The 21,349-nt window shown below is 42.2% G+C and overlaps 1 protein-coding gene across 1 annotated transcript in view; it reads right to left on the bottom strand.

Annotated features, from left to right (window-relative positions):
• Positions 1–20,378, bottom strand: part of ahctf1 (AT hook containing transcription factor 1) — a 23,552-nt gene extending 3,174 nt beyond the window's left edge. The window contains exons 1-38 of the mRNA XM_020589844.1: positions 20,109–20,378; positions 17,733–17,859; positions 16,736–16,886; positions 16,417–16,519; positions 16,100–16,129; positions 15,918–16,068; positions 15,573–15,780; positions 15,128–15,244; positions 14,943–15,027; positions 14,659–14,809; positions 14,229–14,361; positions 13,692–13,873; positions 13,470–13,531; positions 13,074–13,202; positions 12,830–12,920; positions 12,168–12,257; positions 11,187–11,327; positions 10,746–10,850; positions 10,379–10,475; positions 10,090–10,213; positions 9,916–9,972; positions 9,254–9,400; positions 8,799–8,989; positions 8,478–8,622; positions 8,204–8,335; positions 7,883–8,030; positions 7,619–7,769; positions 7,428–7,535; positions 6,884–7,028; positions 6,345–6,560; positions 5,435–6,071; positions 5,068–5,256; positions 4,288–4,396; positions 3,348–3,466; positions 2,939–3,243; positions 1,006–2,730; positions 390–651; positions 13–110 (exon numbers count right to left, since the gene is read on the bottom strand). Of these exons, the coding sequence (XP_020445500.1) occupies positions 13–110; positions 390–651; positions 1,006–2,730; positions 2,939–3,243; positions 3,348–3,466; positions 4,288–4,396; positions 5,068–5,256; positions 5,435–6,071; positions 6,345–6,560; positions 6,884–7,028; positions 7,428–7,535; positions 7,619–7,769; positions 7,883–8,030; positions 8,204–8,335; positions 8,478–8,622; positions 8,799–8,989; positions 9,254–9,400; positions 9,916–9,972; positions 10,090–10,213; positions 10,379–10,475; positions 10,746–10,850; positions 11,187–11,327; positions 12,168–12,257; positions 12,830–12,920; positions 13,074–13,202; positions 13,470–13,531; positions 13,692–13,873; positions 14,229–14,361; positions 14,659–14,809; positions 14,943–15,027; positions 15,128–15,244; positions 15,573–15,780; positions 15,918–16,068; positions 16,100–16,129; positions 16,417–16,519; positions 16,736–16,886; positions 17,733–17,853 (7,155 nt within the window). The 5' untranslated portion in view covers positions 17,854–17,859; positions 20,109–20,378. The remainder of the gene's footprint in view (positions 1–12; positions 111–389; positions 652–1,005; positions 2,731–2,938; positions 3,244–3,347; positions 3,467–4,287; positions 4,397–5,067; positions 5,257–5,434; positions 6,072–6,344; positions 6,561–6,883; positions 7,029–7,427; positions 7,536–7,618; positions 7,770–7,882; positions 8,031–8,203; positions 8,336–8,477; positions 8,623–8,798; positions 8,990–9,253; positions 9,401–9,915; positions 9,973–10,089; positions 10,214–10,378; positions 10,476–10,745; positions 10,851–11,186; positions 11,328–12,167; positions 12,258–12,829; positions 12,921–13,073; positions 13,203–13,469; positions 13,532–13,691; positions 13,874–14,228; positions 14,362–14,658; positions 14,810–14,942; positions 15,028–15,127; positions 15,245–15,572; positions 15,781–15,917; positions 16,069–16,099; positions 16,130–16,416; positions 16,520–16,735; positions 16,887–17,732; positions 17,860–20,108) is intronic.
• Positions 20,379–21,349: the final 971 nt, after the last annotated feature.

Genomic DNA, 21,349 nt, shown 5'->3' with positions numbered 1-21,349 from the left:
GTGGTCGTGGACCTGGCTGTCATCTGCAGGCGGCAGTGGGAGCGCCTGCTCTGCTGGTGGCTTCACATTCCTTCTGCTGGTTCTCACCATCTTTGACACAACTACACCCCCTGTAGTTCAGGGTAAATAAATAAATAGTCAGGTAAATAGTGTTACAAATATGAGCACACTGGTTCCTGATCAATAAATGAGAGAACTGCGGTTTTGCTTTCTGCTCTACTAGCGTGGGCTTTCAGGATGACACTGAAGACTTACATTAAGCTCCTGTGTATATCAGTTCCCTTCCACACCCCTCTGATCCCAGGACTCAGGAGATAAACATCAATCTTCATTTATCCTTTTTATTAAACACAGTCCTATTTTCAGTCCAAACAAGACTGCACACATACCTTCCTGCTTCTCTTCCTCATCCTTGAGTCTCTTGATGAGGGCGTCTGCAACGGGGGTTTCAGAATCCACCTCCAACGGAGAGTCCAGAAGGGGAAGCTCTTCCTCTGGGTGGTCCCAGAGTTTGCTCCTAGTCGGTCGACGGGAGTCGGTGTGACTAGCGTTGCTGTTAAGCTCAGGCTCACTGTCTTTTACATTTTCAGTAACCATCTTTCCTCTCGTCTTCCGTGCGCTCTGAGGGAGTGACACGGGAACCAGTTCCACCTGGACGTCAGTGATCAAGAATGCATAGATCAGGTTTTTCCAACATGTAGTATGGAATAAAGTATAATCCATGCATGAAAATAACGGGCAAAAATGACAATGATATTATGAGGTGAAAGCTAAAAGCCCTTTCTGAAATGTTAACTCTCAGACTGATGAGTTAACTATCACAATGATATTATGAGGTGAAAGCTAAACGCCCTTTCTGAAATGTTAACTCTCAAACATGATGAAGATAAGGCACTTGACAGCTTAATGTCAAACCAAAGTTGGTTTGTAAATGAGAAATGTTTGTTTTCTACAACAGCTTGAAGCTTATTTAACATCAATATTTTAAAAAGCTATTTTTTTTACCTGTGGGTAAACCATGTGGTTGGACTGCCGCGTCATCCTGCCAGGGCTATGAAGGTGCCGTTTTGTGTTCTCCACCCCGTCCAGCTGGGCTGGCTGTATCTCTGATGCTTCTGACTTCGCCTTCCCGGAGCTGTAATTGACAGGAGGAGAAGAGGTTTCTTCCTCTTCTTTCTCCTTATTTAAAAGCCCCAGTGGTGCTGATTCCACCTTAGTGTTATTCAGTATCCTTCGGGTGGACCTCCTTGGAGGGTTTCCCTGAGTGGTGCTGCATTTAGAGCTTGTCTGTCGAACCGATTTTGTATCAGTGACCTTGTCCACGTGGTCCTCCTCCTTCTTAGCCTCTGTGGCTGTAGACACCTCGTCACTGCCACTTTGACTCCTCTGGCGTGGCCTTGTTGAAGTGGCCCTCTGGGAAACCCGTCGCCTGGCTGGAGAAGAGGCCTTGGAGGAGGATGCACCTGTGGCCACTCCCTCTTCACGCTCATCTTTCGGAGACCCTGGCTGTGCTTTGCGAGTACTTCTTCGAGGTGTGCTGGCTTGGACTTTGGTTTCTTCCACCTGTCTAGTTCTTCTAAGTGTACGACTAGGTGAGGCAGGGACCAGAGTGCTCATCTCCATGTCCTCTACTCTCCTTTCCTCCTCTGACTCCTGTGCTTCTTCCAGGACAGGAGAGACAAAAGTAACAGTCCTCCTCCCCCTCGTGGGCCTCCGGTTTGGGGTGGAAGGAGCCTTCTGCCTCTGAGAAGTCTGGGTCTCTGAAACACACTGTTCCTCTGGCTGGCTGTATGTGTTGACATCATTTTTATCTTTTCTCAGCCTTGCCCTAGTTACCCTTTTCATTTCATTCTCTTTTGCAATTTCTTCTGTGTTATCTTCTTCTCTCTCTAAGGCTCTGTCATCTTCCTGCTGCATGCCCACAGCAGTCTCTGCACTCAGGGCAATCTCTGTATCTATAACAGGCCCATTCTGGTCCCTAGCAGATGCTAGTTTGACCTCTACCTCCCCTGTCTCCTCTTCGGCAGCATCCTTTTTTGCCACAGAGTCTTTGTAATCCACATCTGCTTGGAGTTCTCCCACAGGACTTTGGTCAGGAGCTGCAGGCTCAGGAGCTGCAAGCTCAGGAGCTGCAGGGAACATGATTAACTCTACATCTTCTATCTCCTGGTTTGCCCCAGTGTTTTCAGTTTGTAGGTCAGTTTGATGTTTTACAGGCTCTGATTCTGTCAGTCCGTCCACTTCAATACCAGCCATGTTCTCCATCTTGTTCCTCTGGTCCTCGTGTGAGGCTTCTCCGAAATGTGCAAGATTCTGATCAACTGTACCCAAAAGAATAACCTCAGGGTTGCCCACAAGTTCAGCACTGGCCACCTCTACTGGAGACTGGACAGAAAGAAAGGAGGACTGCAGAGCATTCTCTATAGGGAGAGAGTGTCCCTCTTTATCCCCACCATCCTCCATATCCAGCATCAGAGAGAAGCTGCTGTGAGTTTCAGTTCCTGGGTCAGTTGGCACAACAGGTGGATGAAGCTCAGGAAGACCCAGCTGGGCTCCATCAACCAGGCCCTGTTGTCCCCCCACCAGCTCCATGGGAACCAGGAGAGTGGTAGAGGGTTTCAGCTCCATGTATGAAGATCCTTGCTTATTATTCTCATCCGCAATCATCCCTCCTTCATCTGCGCCAAGTCTCACCATCACCACCTCACCCTCCATGACATCATCTACGATCTGTGAAGAAAAATCTTTTTTGTGAATAACTGATTATTCATTTAATCTACAAAAATCCAGAAAATGGTGAAAATGCCTAGCTCAACTTTCCAGAGCGCAAGGTGACATCTTCAGATGTCGTTTTACTGATCTATAGTCTTACACCTACAGCACCAACAGGCTTAAAACATTAATAATCAACCAGCTGTTCCGGCTACATGTTGATTACCTTCATCTCTGCATCAGGTTGGATCAGAGAAAACACAGCCGCCTCTTGCTCTGACATACTTGGCAGGAAGTGTGTGTGTCCTTGTTCAAAGACTGAACTGGGTTGGAGGGGTGGCAGCTTCCCATTACCCTGGACCTCCTCAATGATCTCCACCTCACTACCAGAGTCCTCCTCCTCTTCTTCTGCTGCTTCCTCAGCTTGATCTGATGACGACGACGATGACGATGACTCCTCATCTTCTTCTTCCCCTTCATCCTCAGACATAGGGCTAGAAAGGTCTTCACTATCATTTACGCTCACAACAGCTAAAAGGTCAAAACAAAGGAGAAATGTACAGATGTGTGAGAACATGTGGGAGAGTAAATCTTCACTGCAACATTAAAAGTGCCAGTGTTAGTGTGCGCCTCACAGGTGGTGTCTGTGCTGGTTGATTCTGAGGAAGTCACTGAGGTGGCACATGTTTGGCTGGTGAACATGGGGGGAGCCTCAGCAGCTGCCTGCTCCTCTTCACCTTGACCTGGTAACTCACTAGGACAAATGAGTGCAACAGATATTGTTTACCTTGCCACAAAGAAAATCACCATCAGACAAAGTGTAAACACTGGTTAAAGAAAAATAGGGGGACAAAACAGTTGGTGCTTTGGACCACACAGTTCTAGGGACCATTTCGACTGGGGAGCTCCCCTGAGAACTACAGTCACAAGATAAAGTAATGCCACTGTTTGCAATTTCCTGGTTTTCTGGATAAATTGGTCCTGAAATGTGATCACAAATATTAAGACAATATTGGCACCTAGCCAAGATCAGTCCAAAGGCACAACGCTCAGTGAGGTATAGAAGACCCCCAAGCTAACAGCTAAAGACTTGAAGGATTCATTGGAGTTGGTTAACATCTGTGTTCATTAGTCAACCATAAGAAAAATACTGAACAGACATGGTATCCATGGCAGGGCAGCACGGGGGACGCCATCGCTCTCCAAAAACAACATTGCAGCAGACCGGAGCTTTGCCAAAGACCACACTGACCCTCCAGGAGATAAGTTTTTTGTTTTTGTTTTGCAGTTGCTGCTGCTCTGCTGGTTCAGTGTTTTACCAATCAGTGTACTCTTGTGTAACACATGGTTCCTGTTGTGCCGGCATAGTGTCTACCCTGAGGTATGAGCTAAAAAAAGTCCCTCAAAATGGCATTCTAAGAACTATGATCGCCTTCAGTTCCTGCAGTGTGGACACACAAAAGGGGATAGTTCCTCTAACAGTTCTAGGAACTATGAAACAATCCCTCCAGTCCGAAAACACAGAAGAGTTTCTAATTTCAAACTAAACTGTCATTTACCAAAAAGGCTACATACCTGGTGAATGATATCTGAGTCCCTGATGCATTGTGGATTCCTGAGCGGGAGAGTGCAGGAGACAGATCAGCGCCAAACAGATGTTGCTGCACAAACTCTGTCAGATCTGCTGGTAAACAATGCAAAAACAAATCACAGTTTTCCACATACACGTAACAGTAACCAAACCACTAACAACAGCATGTGAATCCATTACTGCAAATAACACAGAAAAGGAAACTGGAACCCACCCCCTCTACCATTTCACATGCTCCAGAGATTTTGATAAAATCAATAAAAGAGCCTGAATGTTAGTATGAGGTCAAGCATTACATTTTTGAATATACAATTAAGCTTTATTATTTCATCCCAGTTTGTGATTATGTTGAATAACACGTCTTGCTCCCCTCTGGGGAGGAGTTTAAACAGTCACACTGAAGAAAAGTTAACCCATAACTGTATAACAGGACAACAACCCTCAGAGCAATATCTTGGAAATATACTTTGTATATATCTATCTGGAAAACTGCATCTAAACTGTGTGTGTACATATTTATAAGTACTTTATTTTTATGCACACTTTTTTTTGTTCTCTCAGCCTTGTCTTGTTTACTTGTCTACTCGTTGCTTTTACAGAAGAACATTGTACATACACACTGAGAGCCACTGTACTGGAGTCACATTCCTCGTGTGTCCAACACATCTGGCCAATAAAGCTGATTCTGACTCTGACTCTTGTCTAATATGAGGTGGCAATATGTTGTAACTTTTTTTTACAGTATAAATGCATCAAAGACAGACCCGTTGATTGTTCCAAGTCATCTTCTGGTTCATTCTTGGGTTCACTGGCTCCAGATGGTTTCAGATGCTCAGTGAAGTCTGTGGATTTAGTGGCCTTCGATTGGTTGTCCTCTTTGTTGGCTTTTATAAGTTGATCGTGAGATTCAACCTCAGTACCAGAGTTCATGCTCTCAGTCACCTGGTTACAAACTAGCAACATACAAAATGTGTCACATGAATATTCTCAACACCTTTTATTTCTGAATATTGAACTTTCAAAGTATAGCATGTCTTTGTATTTTGCTGCCTTGCAGTGTTGGTGTCAAGCAACACACTCCTAATTATAAGTCACAGAGAAACAAACAGACAAATCCTAAAACTGAATTACCTGGACTGTTACCAATTCTCCCTTCTTGGCTGAAAGCTGTGACATCTTCTTGTTTGCTACTTGACTCAAAATCCTGTTCATCCTCTTTGTTAGCCTCCTTTTGAACACCAATCTCCACCACGTCTTCAAATGTTTCATCTTCCTTCACCTCTACGTCCTTCTCTCTATGCTCTGATGTCAGAACAGGGGTCTGCTCAGTGGCTGGTGAGGGCTCTTCCTTTGGTTCTTCCTTTTCATTTAGGCCTTTGATGTTCAGTGGTACCTCTTCCTCATCTTTCTCTCTAGCTGTGTGCCCCTCCTCTCCTTCCTGGTCTACTGACAGCAGTGCATCATAGTACTCTAGGGTGACGTCTGCTGACCGAACAGGTGTCTGACTGGTGTCAAAGCTCAGATTAAGATGTGCTACTGTTGCATCTGACAGCCTGGTTTCTGTAGCGACTTCATGGATGGAGGATGACTCACTCTCAGAGCATCTCAGCTCTGGGGGGAGAATACCCCCTTCTGGAGGCAAGAACTTTACACGAGGTTGCTCTCCTTCCTCTTCTTCCTCGGTGGGCTGTGAGGACCAGGTCTTACGTGTTGACTTAAAGAGAGTGGAGCCTCTGGTCAGCAAGCTAATCTCACTGTCTGCTGCCACCTAGAGAGGTTGGAAGACACATTTTATCAAGAGAAAATCAAACCTCCCAGTAGGTTATTGTACATGACAAACTGCATTAGTCAATCATCCAACGCAAAAAAGCAATGAAAAACTACCTAGTAGCAACTACACTTCTATTAAGATAACAGGCTCAATCATCTAATGAACTGCTACCATGCAGAATGCAACAGTGAGTCAAAGGAGGGTCTGGTTTGTTTGTGAGGTGGCTTCTTAAGAGTCAGCGCACCCCTCCAATCTAGTGTTAGGTCTTACTCCGTTGGTCCATTGGATGCCCTTGTCTGATTCAGGAGATTCTGTCTCTTTGGTGAAGGTGATGCGGCTCTCTTTGCTGCGGAGCGGCGGGGTGATGGAGCGCCCTGGAGAAACAGAAGGGGTGGCGACAGGTGTGGGCCTCAGGCTGCTGCGCAGAATGGACTGTGGCGTGAACCCTGAGAACACAGGGCCAGAAGTAGCCAAGGCTCGAGCTCGCTGAGAGGAGACACACATGAGGAGTATAGGTAACAAAATAACAAGGCTGGAGGTGTTTTTTGTGTCATTATCCCGCCATAGGATAAAACCCTGAAAAACTATGACTTCATTTTCTAATGGCCTTTTTCCACATAATGCCTTAAAGGGTGTAGTAAGTCTTTTCCAACACTGCCTTTGTACAGAAAGAATTTGTTGTTCTAAGCCATCAACAAAAGTAGGAATTGTTTCAAGGCTTCATTTACTTGCTGCAGAAAAGATGAGTGTTGGATCCCTGAAAAGGCCTGTTTTATATGAAATTTACATATGCACATTTGTTTAGTCACCTTGACAACTTGTGGTGTTTGCAGCAGACTGAGTTCTGGGGCCTTGCTGATGGCCTTTGGAGAAACCCACGAGCTGGGAGGGCGGCGGGGGCTGAGGAGAGGCCGAGGACTCTGACACAAGGGGTGAACCACTAAGTCCATCAGCCTGGGTCACATTGAAGAGAAAGAAGAAAGAGCACATATACATTTAAAATGCTGTCTTAACAAAACTCTGTTGTAGCTTTGTTGGAATATGAATACCAACATTGCACTGAGAGTGTACACAATACTAAGATGTACGTGCTGCTATGTCAAACATTGTGATCACCTTAAACATATAATGTACGGGATATAAATCCCATTTCCCTGTCCCATAATATGGCTTAGCAAAGAGTTTCTTACCATGAGGTTTCTCCAAATGTAATCATGGACTTTCACCCTTTAAGAGGTGCCTTGCTCTCATGTAATTATTTTAGAATCAGTTCCCCCATTCCTGGTTGAGAAACAATTTTAAAGGCAACACCTATATAACAATGAACAAAGATCAAAGTATTTATTAAAGTACCTTGACTTTCGTTTGGATGTCATGGTGATAGGAGTTCCCAGGAAAGGATCAGGAAGGGCCAACGAGGAGGGACCGGGGGTGGGGCTCTGAATATCTGTTGTTTTGGGACTGGCAGAAATTGAAATAGATAAATAAAACTGAATGATAAAAGCCATTACTTTTGAGATGCAATGAGGATATTTTATTCTAACCTCCTGGCTGGGGAGGACTGTTGTGTAGCTGCTTTCCCTAACCACACCTCCCCAATCTTGGTCAGGACATTGTTGATAAATCCAGCCCTGGACATCACCCTCTCACTCGTGGAGCGCTTGGTGATAGTTGACAGTGGCTGTGGCCGAGAAACTGGAGCACAGTGGTTTGAAAAGTTTCCATTAACAGTTTGATACTTTTTCACACTTTAAACTTTTTTTGTAAATATAAAAGATGGAATTAATTCAAGCAGAGCACCTCCTTACCTTCTCTGTGGATGGTGGTGGGGTGCTGGTAGGGCTTGGCTCTCTCTATTGCCATTTTTCTCTGGACTTTAGGCAAAACTTTCCCGTACTGATCCAATATCGAGTTCCTGGTGTTGGATCGCTCTTTAAGCTTTGGGTCCCGCTCGTTCTAGGAACACAGATGCAAAATGATGGGGTTGTAAACTTGATGGGACTCGATACGTCTCTCTACATAATCACATGGTGGCAGAATTCTGAACGTTTTATATACATTTCACATACTGTCCATCAAGATGCTGCTGTGACAATTAGTGTAATGCTTTGTATGTTAGTCAAACATACCACCAGGTTCATTTTGAGGCTGTGGTTGAGCTGCAGGGCAGGTATATAGTTGGCCTGCTGCAGGTAATGAACCATCAACAGTTCTCTGTTCTGGAGACCACCTGTACCCTGGAGAAATTTCTCCAAACATTCCTGAAACACAAACCCATGAACAAGCGTTTTAGGCATCAACATTACCATTCCTTGACATAAAGGAGGACTGATCAATAAGCAGAATAGTGAAAAGTTTTGGTAAAAAAAAAATGCAGCAATTCAATCATCATTTCTCTCCTACCTGTTCATATAGGCCAAGGGGCAGTTTGAGCAGCTCCGTGATAAGGCCCAGCTCCTGGCAGCTCTCGTACAGGAAGCCCAGCAGCTCGCCCATGCTGAGGTGATTAGAGTGCTGCCGAAGTAAGGACCACGCTTCTATGAGACACCTAGAAAAAGGGGACACTGGCTGGTCAAAAACACAAGATAAAACAAAGGGGCTGCAAATAAGACTGCCATCGTGCTTGTTTTCTGAAACAAAAAGCTCTCTACAGCGGTTACAAAACGCCAGCATTGTTTTACTGAGTGTATGGAGGTGTACAGAGTGCTCTCCCTTTGCTCTTACCTGTTGTGCAGCAGTACAGACATGCAGAGTTTGGCCTGGGAGGTGGAGGAAATCGGGGGCTTCATAACATGGAAATACCGTAGTGCCACTGAGTGCTGGCCCTGGCACATGAGTGCTTGCAGGACACGCTCATGCTGCCACTCAAACTGACAGTGTGAGGCAGCTGGATGCAAGAGCAGCTCAAATGAACTCTGATCAGGTCAAAGAAATATGAAATAATGTTTAATAAGAGCTAAACCCTTGAAGAATAGTATGATATAAAACCAGTCACAAGAGGCTCTAATAGCTATTTAAAAGAATTGTTTTCCACTATAGATATTGATAGTAAAGTGCACATAGTGATGTTCCACTGGCCTATAGCAACACTCTTGCCTTGTACAGCCTAGTCTCTCCATGTCCACATGTTTTTCTTTTGGAAACTAAAAACTAAGCCAAATGTAACAATCAATGTTTACCTGGTGGTCATGATGGTCCAGCAGCCAGAGACCTTGGACTAGTTTGACTAGTCCGACAGGGATAGCAAAAGCTGTGGGGAAAGACTCCACTGATGCTCCCTCCTTGTTGGAAAATGAGTATATGACATCCAGCAACAGGTAAATTACCTGGGACAACAGGTCAAGGCTCATACAAGCAGTAGGCTTAATGGAGTATTTCCCTGGAAGAGTTTGAGTTCCTATTACAATAGAAAAATTCACATTTACAATTATTACTATGGAATAGTAAATAGTAAAGTAACTGACCTAACAATAAACACTGTGTATACATTTCAATATATCTTCTAATGTTTTACAAAGTATCAAAACTGTACTAATACAACTCACAGTAAAGCACGCCTGATGTAGAAATGGAACATAAACAAATAGTTACAAAAACTGGAATCTAACAATTTGCTTTTCCATGATAAAATCACTGAAAAAGCAGTTATATTAATTATTTCATATATAAATGTGTTTCTTTTCATTGCCCCTTCTTAACAGTGTATTCACAATGATAGCTGCAAAAAGTAAAAATAAGAGTAAAATAAAAGTCACACATCTTCTAAACATGCAGATTAACAGTTGACATAGTGACATGAGAACTCATAAAAATACTGAAGGTGACTGAGGATGAAGGATACAATTGCATGTTTGGCAGCTTCATCAATGTTGTCCAGCAGATAAATGTCAAGCAAGGCCTATGGATCAAAAATACATGTACTTCTTTACAATGTTGTAACAGCAGATCTAAACTCAGTTTGACATAAACTGAAGAACAGAAATGAAATTTGAAATATCTAAGTTTAAAAACTTACATGCAGTGTAGGTGGTGGGTACTGGCCTGTCCCACCATCATCCCTTTTCCACAGGTTGGTCAAGCATTCTCCACACTGGCCAACCAAACCGTCAATCATCAGACAGTCTGCACACCACTTGCCCCTGAGAAGACAGTAGAAGAGTGTCAGCTTTAGACAAATCAAGGAGTGCTACACTAGTGACTTTAGGGTCCCTCTACTGGTATAATGTTACAAAAAAAAAAAAAAAAAAAAAAACTCCAAAAAACTGAAATGAACATTTTATTACTTTTTGGCAAAGACCACTCACTTGGCCAGCCTGCTGAGCTCCTCTCTGCGTATAGTATAATAGTTGCTAATGACCGAGTGGGTGTAGAAAGGCCTGGAGATCTGGAGAGCGTCATCATCTGATGGGGAAGGAAGTTCAACCCAGCATTAAAAGTGCGAAATCTTAATACAGTAATATGCAAGCGTTTTACCACATCTGGATTTAGTCACACTGTCCCACTCTGCAGTTAAATAATATTTTCTGTCATTTCTATTTTGTTACTGTGGTAATAATCCTGCCATCATATTGTTTTAGCACTGACTGAGAAACTGTGTTCTATGATATTACTGGGACGGTTTCCTTCTGATGAACTTCTGTGTCAATCGTGTTTGTGCCAGCATCACAGTACCTGAGCTCTCAGGCAGTAAGCCGGTGCGACAGAACCAGAGGACCACCTGTGCGTATTTAGAAATCAGACTGGAGACCATGTTCTTGTTCATCAGACCCACCAGGCCTGTAAAACAAAATAAAACCAGAGCCTTTCAGTGGCTGCAAACAATTCAAAACAACAGCAGTTTCTCAGTTGCTAGACAAAGCTAATCAAAGGTCAATGCATTATAACTCAAAGTGTATCAAGCCATGAAGCTGTGAGGGAATAGTCATTGTTTTACTGACATCAAAACTCAAGACAGAAAAAGAAAAGACCCTGGTAAGAGTGTTTGTTAACAGTTTAGTACAAATGGGAATTAAACAGCGGTGGATGTGTGCTAGCTGAACAGGTTCCACTGTTGTCACAGGGAAATTTAAGACTTGTACTGTGCATGTGGCTGAGTCTGTGTGGAAACTACACCTTTCTGTGTGAGCTCCTGAGCTTCACTGAACAGACACTGGAAGATGGTACTGAGGTTACTGAGCAGCCTCTGGCTGTGCTGCAGCAGCTGCGAGGTCTGAGGGTCTGTGAAGTTGGATGAGCTGTCAAAGAGCGGTGCACCTTGGGAAAAAAAACAACAGATACACTGAACAAAAATCTTCTTTGGGTGTTCAAAAGGAATTTATATCACTAACAGCAAATTAGCAATGTAACCTGTTCCTGTTCTTGATAAGATAAATAATACAGCCTGAAAGGTAAATTTCCTTTGCACATTGAACTCATCTGATCTATCAGATGAGTTCAGTAGGCATGTTCTGCATGCATCAGTTTGTATATTTTCATTGGTTCTGTACCAGAAACAAATTGCTTACTTGGCCAAATAAAGGTGATTATGGTCACAATAAAGTACAATCTTTATAAATGACATCAATTAACATTTTTTGGATCATTAAAATGGCAACATAAAAAAACCACTCCTGGTGCCTCATTATGAAACTGTGTGTAAGATCTAAACCAAATGTTTATGTACACACATCACAGAAAAGCTGAGTGAATATGTTTCACATTGTGGATATGTGAATGGTGAATTGATATGAAGGCAAATTAAACCTGTGAGAAGGATTAATATAAAATCTGGCTTCAGTTCACTGCTTCACCATCTGTGTTGCCAGTTTCTATATAAAATCTGGCTTCAGTTCACTGCTTCGCCATCTGTGTTGCCAGTTTCTACAGTCCCCCAAATGTACATACACATGGCTGAGTGTCTATACAGGCACACACATTCTCATGTCAAGTTTGTTTTTGTAAATCCCTAATTTCTATGGAAAGTGGAGCACCCATGTTTCAAGCGCAATTTTGTGAACATGCAGCCATTATAAATGAGGCGTGTGTTCTGTCTATACAATAGTCTACGTGATTCAGAGTGTCCGTTGATTTAAATAAATAAATAAACAAACATACAGATGCCATCCAGTTCCTCCTTGGTCTGGACTACTTTGTTCCAGGCCCAATCCAGGATGTAGCGGAGGTTCAGAGCAGAGCCTGGTTGTTCTGTTGAAGGACAGAATTTGAAGAATTTGTGGTACCTGCAGCGCTGGTGACTATGGCCTTTTACAAATGTAAAATATTATAGCATAACATGATGACAGAAAGACCAACACTCAGAAGATGTCATCACCACCTACTCACATGCCTACTGATTTCACAGCTTCTTCCCCAGAGCTGTAAAATCAATCACCACCCCACCCCCCAAACCCCTAGTTACACACACAACCTCCCCCCTATGGACAGACACATACAGAACACTGGACCTCCTGCAGACACACACCCATGCTCACACCTCCTGCTAAAGACAGATTTGCACTGAGCTGCACCTTACAATGTTACTACACTCTTTTGCTGCTAACATGCTGCTGACCTGATTAGGTCCCATACATCCCTTTTTATTTGCTCATTGTTTTATATTGACTTATACAATTTTGTTTTATGTAAATAATGTGTCTTTTAAGCAGAGAGCTGCCGGAAAAATCTTTGTTGTGCTATGCATAATGACAATAACGATTCTTGACTTGACTCACTGGCATCCAAGCAGTGAGTTTGGAGTGAGTAGTTTGACTCCTCACCTTCTGCAGTCCACTGCTTGATACAGCCAGTGATCAGTCCCAAGGAGCTGGTCTCCACTGCTGTGGACAAGATGGCATCCAGCTGCTCCTCCTGAAGGCCAACATGAAGTTACAAGTCCACATTACTATAAAATCTTCAGAATACATATTTAATTCTGTTGGTTTTTTTGTCACTTGAAAGATTTCCTTTAATGTGAACTAAAAGAGAAAGTCCAATAGCATCGAGAATGGGGGGCTTGTGTACCTGAGAGAGGCTGGAGGCCTGGGTATCAGCCAGGCGAGATGAGAGTAGGCCAGACATGAGGCAGCGAGAGTAGCTAGTGGAGATGACATCACTGGAGCAAGGAGCCGCCTTCTTTAAAAAGCTCAGGGTCTGGTTATAATGACAGAGGTGAGATGTAAAATAAGCTCATTTTCCACTCAAATCATATTTACATATATTTCAATCCTACCTAAACAATGTCTGCTGTGTAGCCTTAGCAATAAACATCACGGACACACAAGGAAAAACCATGTCCCAGTAACACAGAAGAAAGGTTCTTTGAAATGGTTAAAACCTTTCCATTTGTATATTGTCACATATCCACTTCTTTCAACTGGCATTTTGATTAAATGCAATAAAATTCATGATGAAACGTACCTCTTTCTGATACCCAGAGCAGGTTAAGTGCACAACTCCAGAGTTGAGCAAGCAGGTAGCATCTGTTGTATATAAACACAGTCTATCAGCCTTTAGTAAAATTATATATATCAACTGGAAACCCAGGGATATCTGCATAAGAACAGATTATTCTACATTATGTATTTACTGTCTCTCTTTATAATCACATAACACTGTAGCACATGAAATGTTGACACCTACCAAAGTTGTATGTTGTGGGGTTAAAGTACTGTTCTGGTGGGGGGCAGGTGAAGGGCAGGCCCCTGCTCAGGCTGCGCTCATGTACCACCACATCCAGCATGATATGTGGAGACACCATCTGCACCACTGGATCCAGAGACCAGACTGCCAAGTAGGGACAGTTTGCCAGCGATTCCCCCATTCTGACAACACCACACAAGGGCAAAGTAAATTCAGCAACAGCCCCAGGATGACAAGAGGACACGAGGTCTGTATTTCAATTAATATCAGATGAACAAGCCCATTTTAATTTTCATGGGCCTACTGTATGTGAGATTATTGTATTGTTATAAAGGTCTTGTCTGTCACAAACCAATTATTTACAGTAGGCTACATTTTGTGCAAGCAAACTTATTCTAACTGCAGTCCCATGTCTAATGTATTCCTTTATTTTGCTCTTCTGTATAATTACTTATCCAAATCCAATCCAGAAAATTATTTTCCAGTTAAGAATGCAAAAATTCTCTTGCACAATTGCAAATTCATCCACCACTGTACCTTAAAGAGTCTGGCATTTGTGCATGGTACCAACGGTTGATGTCAAAAACTCCAATGTAGGTAGATGGGGTTCCCTGACCATAGGCCTTGACTTGCCAGGTGAAAACAGACACACTGGTGTCCGGAGATGCAGCTGAAAATGAGAAGCAGAGCGAGTAAAATGGTTAAGAACACAAAGGAAAGTAAGAAATATAAGGGCCAGTACATACAGCACAGAAAAGAGTGGAAAAAAGTGGGACTGTGTGACATTTCGCAGCAGTTTTAATCACACTGCTATTGCTGTTTTAAGTTACCAATTCTCTACTATGACAAAACTGAAGATGTCAAAACACAAAGCATTCAAGTTTGATTAAAAAATGTTTAGAGACTGCAAATGAGCTCTCAACATACTCCTGCCATCCCCAGGTAGTTTCATGGAAAGCAGGCTAACCTTCATTCATGCTGTCATCCCTGTCAGGATGGGGTCTGAACTTCTCAATGGTTTGGCAGCTCAGCAGGCGGGTGTTGGTGGTCTGGGCCCTGAGAGGAAAAGCTGTGCCACCCAACTCCTGACTGTAACGCTCCTCACAATACTCCAGACCCTGAGTGACAGAAAGACAAAGAGTTAGGGGGAAATAAGTAGCACATTTGCTAGAATGTTGTTGACACCATCACAAAGGATCAATTAATCGAGTTGAAAGAGAATACTATTGAAACCTTGTATGCATCACAGACCTCATAGAGGATCTTCCCAGAAGACAGACACTTCCTTTCACTGAAGGCCAGCTGCAGCAGGTGGAGGCTGACTGTATCTCCCTCACTGTGTGGGAGTGAGAGGAGGAAGAAGAAAAATAAGAGCTTGGAAAACAAACACATAACTACTTGGCCTGGATGGAGTACTTGTTATACATAGGCCTTACAGGTCCTGAGAAGACTGGACAGCCCAGAGGTAGCAGCAGTTCCTGGGGTCATTCTCTGGCTCCTGGAAGGTGAAGGCATACACAGGCACCCCGCCACCCTCTAACTGGGAGTGGTATCTACGCAAGAACAATCCAACAATTTAAGAAGTCCTAGAAAATTACATTGTATTATAGCTGCTTATGAATTCAAAGGAAGCACAGACTTTTACAATTATTTTCATCTTGTCTCACTGTATTTTCAATTAGCAACAATAACACAAGTAAAATAACATGTATTACTACAATGAACCATTTCTATTTTAAAAATACTCTACATGACATACAGTAACAATGCAAAGTGGGCTGATTACAAAACAAAACACTCTGTAGCATTAGTCTAACCCACACTCCTATGTCAACCCTTCCCACTTTCACAGAATATGGAAGTAAAAAGAAATATACTCACTCCTTCTTTAGAGCCTTCATGTTCCACAGCTGTAAGTGACCATCAGAAAATCCCACTGCCAGCTGGTTGGTCCTGGAGATGTACTGTAGAGCTGTGACTCCAACACCACTGGCCCCATTCAGCTGGAGACAAAGATGTCTGCCCTGTCTGGTGCTGGCTTCTCTAAGCCTGGGGATTTCTGCAGGAGATTTGGTCACTACCTGCAGGTCTGGGAACAGTCAGATAAAAAAGAGTTTGTGAGAAGAAAAATAAAGATCAGAGCCCCTTTATTAATTTACTAAAGGGGCAGGGGTCTACAATGAACCTGTAGGTCTGCCCCAACCCTTGCTCAAGCAAGTGCCTCACCTGAAGCCTCCACTTCACTTTGGCTGCAGGACAGGTCATCGAGGCAGAGATCGACAAGCAGAACGTGACCAAGGTCAGTTACTACGGCAGCAATGCCAAAGAACCATCGCAGACTCTGGTGGAGGGGCTGTGTTGAAGTGCTTGCACCGCCCTAACTAACTAACGGCTGTGCTTGCACCGCCATAACTAACTAACGGCTCAATGGCTGTAACCTAGATGAGAGAAACGGATGAACGAAGACAAGAAAGGACATTTTTGAACACTTACTAGTAGCATGCACAGATTGGCTAAATCTGTTTTGTTTCTCTAAAGTTTAAAAAAAAAAAAATACTAATCTGTTGGTGCTAGAAATGTTGCCTTAGTCTAATGGTTAACTAATCCATGAGTTTAGCATTTAAATTCAAAGGAAATAACTCCATTTGTTGTTTGTTAATGTATTTACTGATTTTGTAGACTATTTTTTGCTTGTGAAGAAGACCCTGGTGCACAGCCAACTCACTCTGCCTGGTATGACTACAGCTTTGACCACCCTTGACAGTCCCAAGTCATAAAGACACAGAATGCTGCCCTCTGTTTCCTCCAAGCCAATCAGCAATCCTGACCTAGCAAAAGGAAACAGTAAAGGCATTAACATTGATATTTCTAAATATATACTCAAAAATATTTCTTTGTATCAAAATGTAGAAACATCACTCTCATAGAAGTCAGCTACCACTCGCCACGTTTGAATAGTAGTGAATAATGTAAGTAATTATAGTCCACATCAAAGAGATAAACAGATGAAGATAAAGAGGTAAATAGTGAAACAGGATTCTCACCGTTTGAGCCAGCTGAAATCCCTGGCAGCAAGGACAGTAGGTGGGTTCTCCCCTCCACCACTGAAGCAGTACGCAGAAAGCCGTTCTCCTGTCACTGCATGGACAACCTCCAGATGGGGCCCGCAGGCAAGCCAAGCCAGGCCACTACGACCTTCACACGCAGACAAGGAAATGAAAGGTTAGGAGATTATCATCTATAGTTAGGGTCATCACCAAGCATTCAACATAGAGTAGGTCCACCAGACTCAGGACAAAAACAAGAGGGCAGAAAACAAATAGTGAAGATGAGATGAGATAAGCCTTTATTGTCATTGTAGGCTCTGTGCTTCAGCACATTCAATTTTAAATAAAATAATGGATGCTGTGTTAAAGTATGAGGCTTTAATTTGAGTAGGTTTCTGTCAATACATAAATACTGTAAGTGTATGTTAGAAATATCCATTTTAATACACGGTGATCAAGAAAAGATCTTAAGGCTTTTGGGGGCGGCTGTGGCTCAGGAGGTAGAGCGGGTCGTTTCCTAACCGGAGGATTAGCGGTTCGATTCCCGGCTTGTCCAGTCAACATGTCGAGGTGTCCTTGAGCAAGACACCAGTGTGCTGTAAAAGCATAGAAAGGCGCTATACAAGTATAAGACCATTTTGACCATAACCTCTGAGGATCAACCACAAGATCCAAATGCCCAGTAAGCCTCAAAAAGGTTGCAGCTCACAAAAACATGATTAATGATACTACACATAATGCCAAAGCAAGCCAATAGTTTTCCAGGATGAAAATGTGGAATATCTTTTTCTGGACAAGTCAGTTCAACCGGGCTCAATCTGAATAAGCTGCATTACACTTGCTGAAGACCAGCGATACGAATAGGTCAAAGTATTTATTTTGCTCATGAGGAGATGTGGCAACATGCTTTCTATTTCATTCATTGTCACAACTAAGAATGGAGGGAAGAAAACATCCATGAATAGAAATCACTGATCAGTAAAAATAGTCTTACCAACAGTGAACTTCCCATGAAGAACAGAGTCTAGAGTGATTTCATCTTCCCCAAGAGCATCTATAGTCACTCCTGGGAAAGGCAGCAGGCTGCTGGTGACTTGGGCAGTGAGGTCATGCATTGTTCACTGTATAGGAAACATCACAACATAGAGTAGTGCAACATTTAGCCCCGTTACTCTTAAAAATTCCCCCAAAATACTGCAAAATTATGTGGTCAAAAACTGTATGTTGTCAACATCACTGTGCCCTGGTAAATAACATCCAGTGAAACATCCTTTCTGAACACTTTCTATTCTGTAAATCCACTTTGGGCTTTTGCTGCCTGTCTGGGTTTTAGGGTACAAAAGATGCCTCTTTCAAACCACAGCTGCAGCATCAGTTGTCAAGAAATATGCTGACAACTGTGGCTGCAACTGGGTTTGCTGTCTAGTCAATAACACATAATATACTGTACTACTGCATGCGTTAGCAAATGGGAGCTGGGTTCTGATCAACTGCTACAGTAAACAACTGAAACCACTGGTCAGAGAACCCTGGCCTCTTTTTTTTATTCACTTTCCAGACAATCCTAATACATTTTTCATTTATAGACCGAAGACAACAATACTGCATTATTCCTACTAAAGCTTAACTACACAGTGAAACCAAATGTCATTACTTGTTTAGTTGTAACTTTTTGAATTTTGTTTGTGCATTTTTTTTAATTATATTTGTTATATATCTTCAGTCAAGAGATCCACATAGGTTCATAAGTTTACATTTACTAACTTTATACTAATCATGCCCCAACAATTTGGAATAACCTACCTGTTTATCTTAAAATATATAATCAGTTTATATAACAAGTTTAACACCTGTTTCTATGACCATGTTTTGCCTTGTGTTGACTTCTATTCAGTCGTTTTGACCATTACTGACCCGAGTATGTAACTGCTCAGGCAAGTTATTGCACTAGTGGTCCAACTAGATAATACAGTATTCACAGTGGTGCTTTCAAGGCCAGCTCAATCTGAAACCGAATCTGGCAGATTCACGGTGTGCAAACTGAACACAGTACTGCCCTCTGCGACCACAATGGAGAACAGTGAATTCAAGTAAACTCCCGCGCAACAAGCCCGTCACTGCGCTGCCACATGCCATGACATGATATGGAACATGTACACAAACTATGAGCATTACAAGTCAAAGGAGTCCAATATGTGCACGTAATAGCAACGCTACACTGCTACTGACACAAGCAACGGTTATAGAACAGTAAACAAAGTTGTTAAAATAAATCTAGCTTCACCAAATACAACATCTAGCGCTCACGCGTCAATATCTGCAAAGGTTGTCTGACAACCCGTAAAACCATTAACTCTCACAACATGTTACAACTCAGCATAGCTATCAAGGGTAACCGTATATGAGACAAGATTTTGTAGATAATTAAACAACAATCAACTGGCTAAATTGTTAACATCTACACAAATCAGTTTCATCAGTTAGCGCCGAGTTAGCTTGACACAATGTAAACAAACAACTGATCGCTTTCTTGGTGCAATGTAATGCACGGTGCTGCTGCACACATACAACAGCGAAGAAAGGTTAAAATATGCTGGTATTATTTACTGTTAAATAAGGGCTGGAAGCTGCCTTACACAGTTCCCTCAGTTTCATTAGTAGGCTACCCAGTTAGCTTGCAAGGTCACGCTGGATTAGTTTATCCGAGTTCACCGTTGAAGTTGAGCTAGCTAGCCTAGCTACAAGGCTTGAGGAACAGCAAATATTAGTTATGCCAAAACAAATCTGCTATTATCACATTTATATTACACCAAATGTAATATACAATAACCACGACTGTTATTAACATCTAAACACAAACTTTATTTATTCGTTTGAGAATTACTATTTACAAGGAAAACCAGGGTGGCTAGTTGCTACCATGGCGTTACTCTTGCTAATATATAACGACTGCTGGCGTTAATATTAACCAAGCAATTGTAGCTAACTTATGTTCATTTTTCCAGGACCAACTCACAACCAGTGGCAGAATTTTGCCAGTAGCAATCTCATATCGGACGTCAGCGAAGAGTCTTGTCTATAAAGCCACAACCTGAGAATGTAGCTAGGTAAAGGTCTGTGGTCTCTGGTTGTGGTCTAGCTTTAGCTTTAGCTGCAACAATACTGAACCTGGCTAAAGCTTGTAACTACTGGCAACACCACTGCATCGCTAGTGTCTATCAGCGACAAGTCACGTCCAGTCTTAAGATAAATCTTTTTGAGGAATTAGCCAACATACAGGAGTTAGGTCAGTGAACCTAGCCCCATCTCAACTGCGCTGGAAAACGTGATGCAATGTGCCGCTAGCTACTGCTAACGTTACACTAACTACCTGTCCGAGGATGTTGACTGCTTTATCGGCACCACGAATGTTTTGTGTTCCTTCACTAATCCTCCGATTCCTTCTTTCATCTGTGATAATCCGCTCTTTTTCAAGGCGCAACCCATGCGTTCAGCCCTCCAGGGCCAGTTAAATGACTGACAAACACCAAATACTTCCTCTGACTTCAGTCTTCCACAGAGTAAAGCGCCATTTCCATAGCCAGAAAGTCTCCATGCGCTTCTTCTTCGCCGTCTATATTTCTGGCAGAATAGACAAAACGAAGATGTACTACAGCCCTCCCTTGACTGGGCATAATTTCTACTTAAACGTTTAACTTACTTTTGGGCTAAAATTTTGATACCGCTTTTTTTGCACAAGTAGAAGTAGCAATACCACAGTGTAGAAATACTCCGTTACAAGGGAAGATCTGCATTATAGGCTTACCTAAGTACAAAGCATTAGCATTATTGTATTTATCTTAATGTTGCCTGTGACATAAGATACAAATAAACTATTTTTGTACAGATTTTTGTATTTAAAAACATTTAAAAGCTCATCCTAAAAGGTTTTAATGCAAAATGTTAATTTGAAAAGTAACTACTAACTACAGCTTTCAGATAAATGTAATAGAGTAATCATACTGTATTTGCCTCTAAAATATAGATGGAAGAAAATTACTTGACAATAAGTCATAAATTAATGTTCATATGTGGTGACTTCAATATAGATTTGTTAAATCCTAACAAGCACACAGGAACTGAGGAGTTTATTAACACAATATATAGATGTAGTCTATATCCAAAAATTACAAAACCAAGTCGAATAACAACCCAGCATGCGACACTAATAGATAATATATTTACCAATGATATTGAAAGCAAAATGACAAGTGGATTACTTATAAATGATATTAGTGATCATCTACCTGTATTTTTGGTTTATGACTGCCATTTTAGAAAAGAAAGGCCAAAAACAAATCTATTCTATAGGAGGGTAATTAATGAACAAGCTGTAAGGAGGATTAAGGAGGAATTAGGGGGGCAGGACTGGAAAGCAGTTTACAAAGAGGAAGACTTAGACAAAGCATATGAACAATTTTTAAATATATTTAAGGACGTATATGACAGGAACTGTCCTCGTAAGCAGTATAAAAACAAAAGGAATTACAGTGGGAAACCGTGGATGAGTAAGGGATTACAGAATGCATGTAAAAAGAAGAATGCGTTTTATAAGGAATTCATAAAGTACAG

Source organism: Monopterus albus, unplaced genomic scaffold, assembly GCF_001952655.1.
Source record: "Monopterus albus unplaced genomic scaffold, M_albus_1.0 scaffold10.1, whole genome shotgun sequence".
Classification (NCBI taxonomy): Eukaryota; Metazoa; Chordata; class Actinopteri; order Synbranchiformes; family Synbranchidae; genus Monopterus; species Monopterus albus.
Note: the sequence above shows the minus strand (reverse complement) of the source record. Positions and strands in the feature narration are given on the sequence as shown.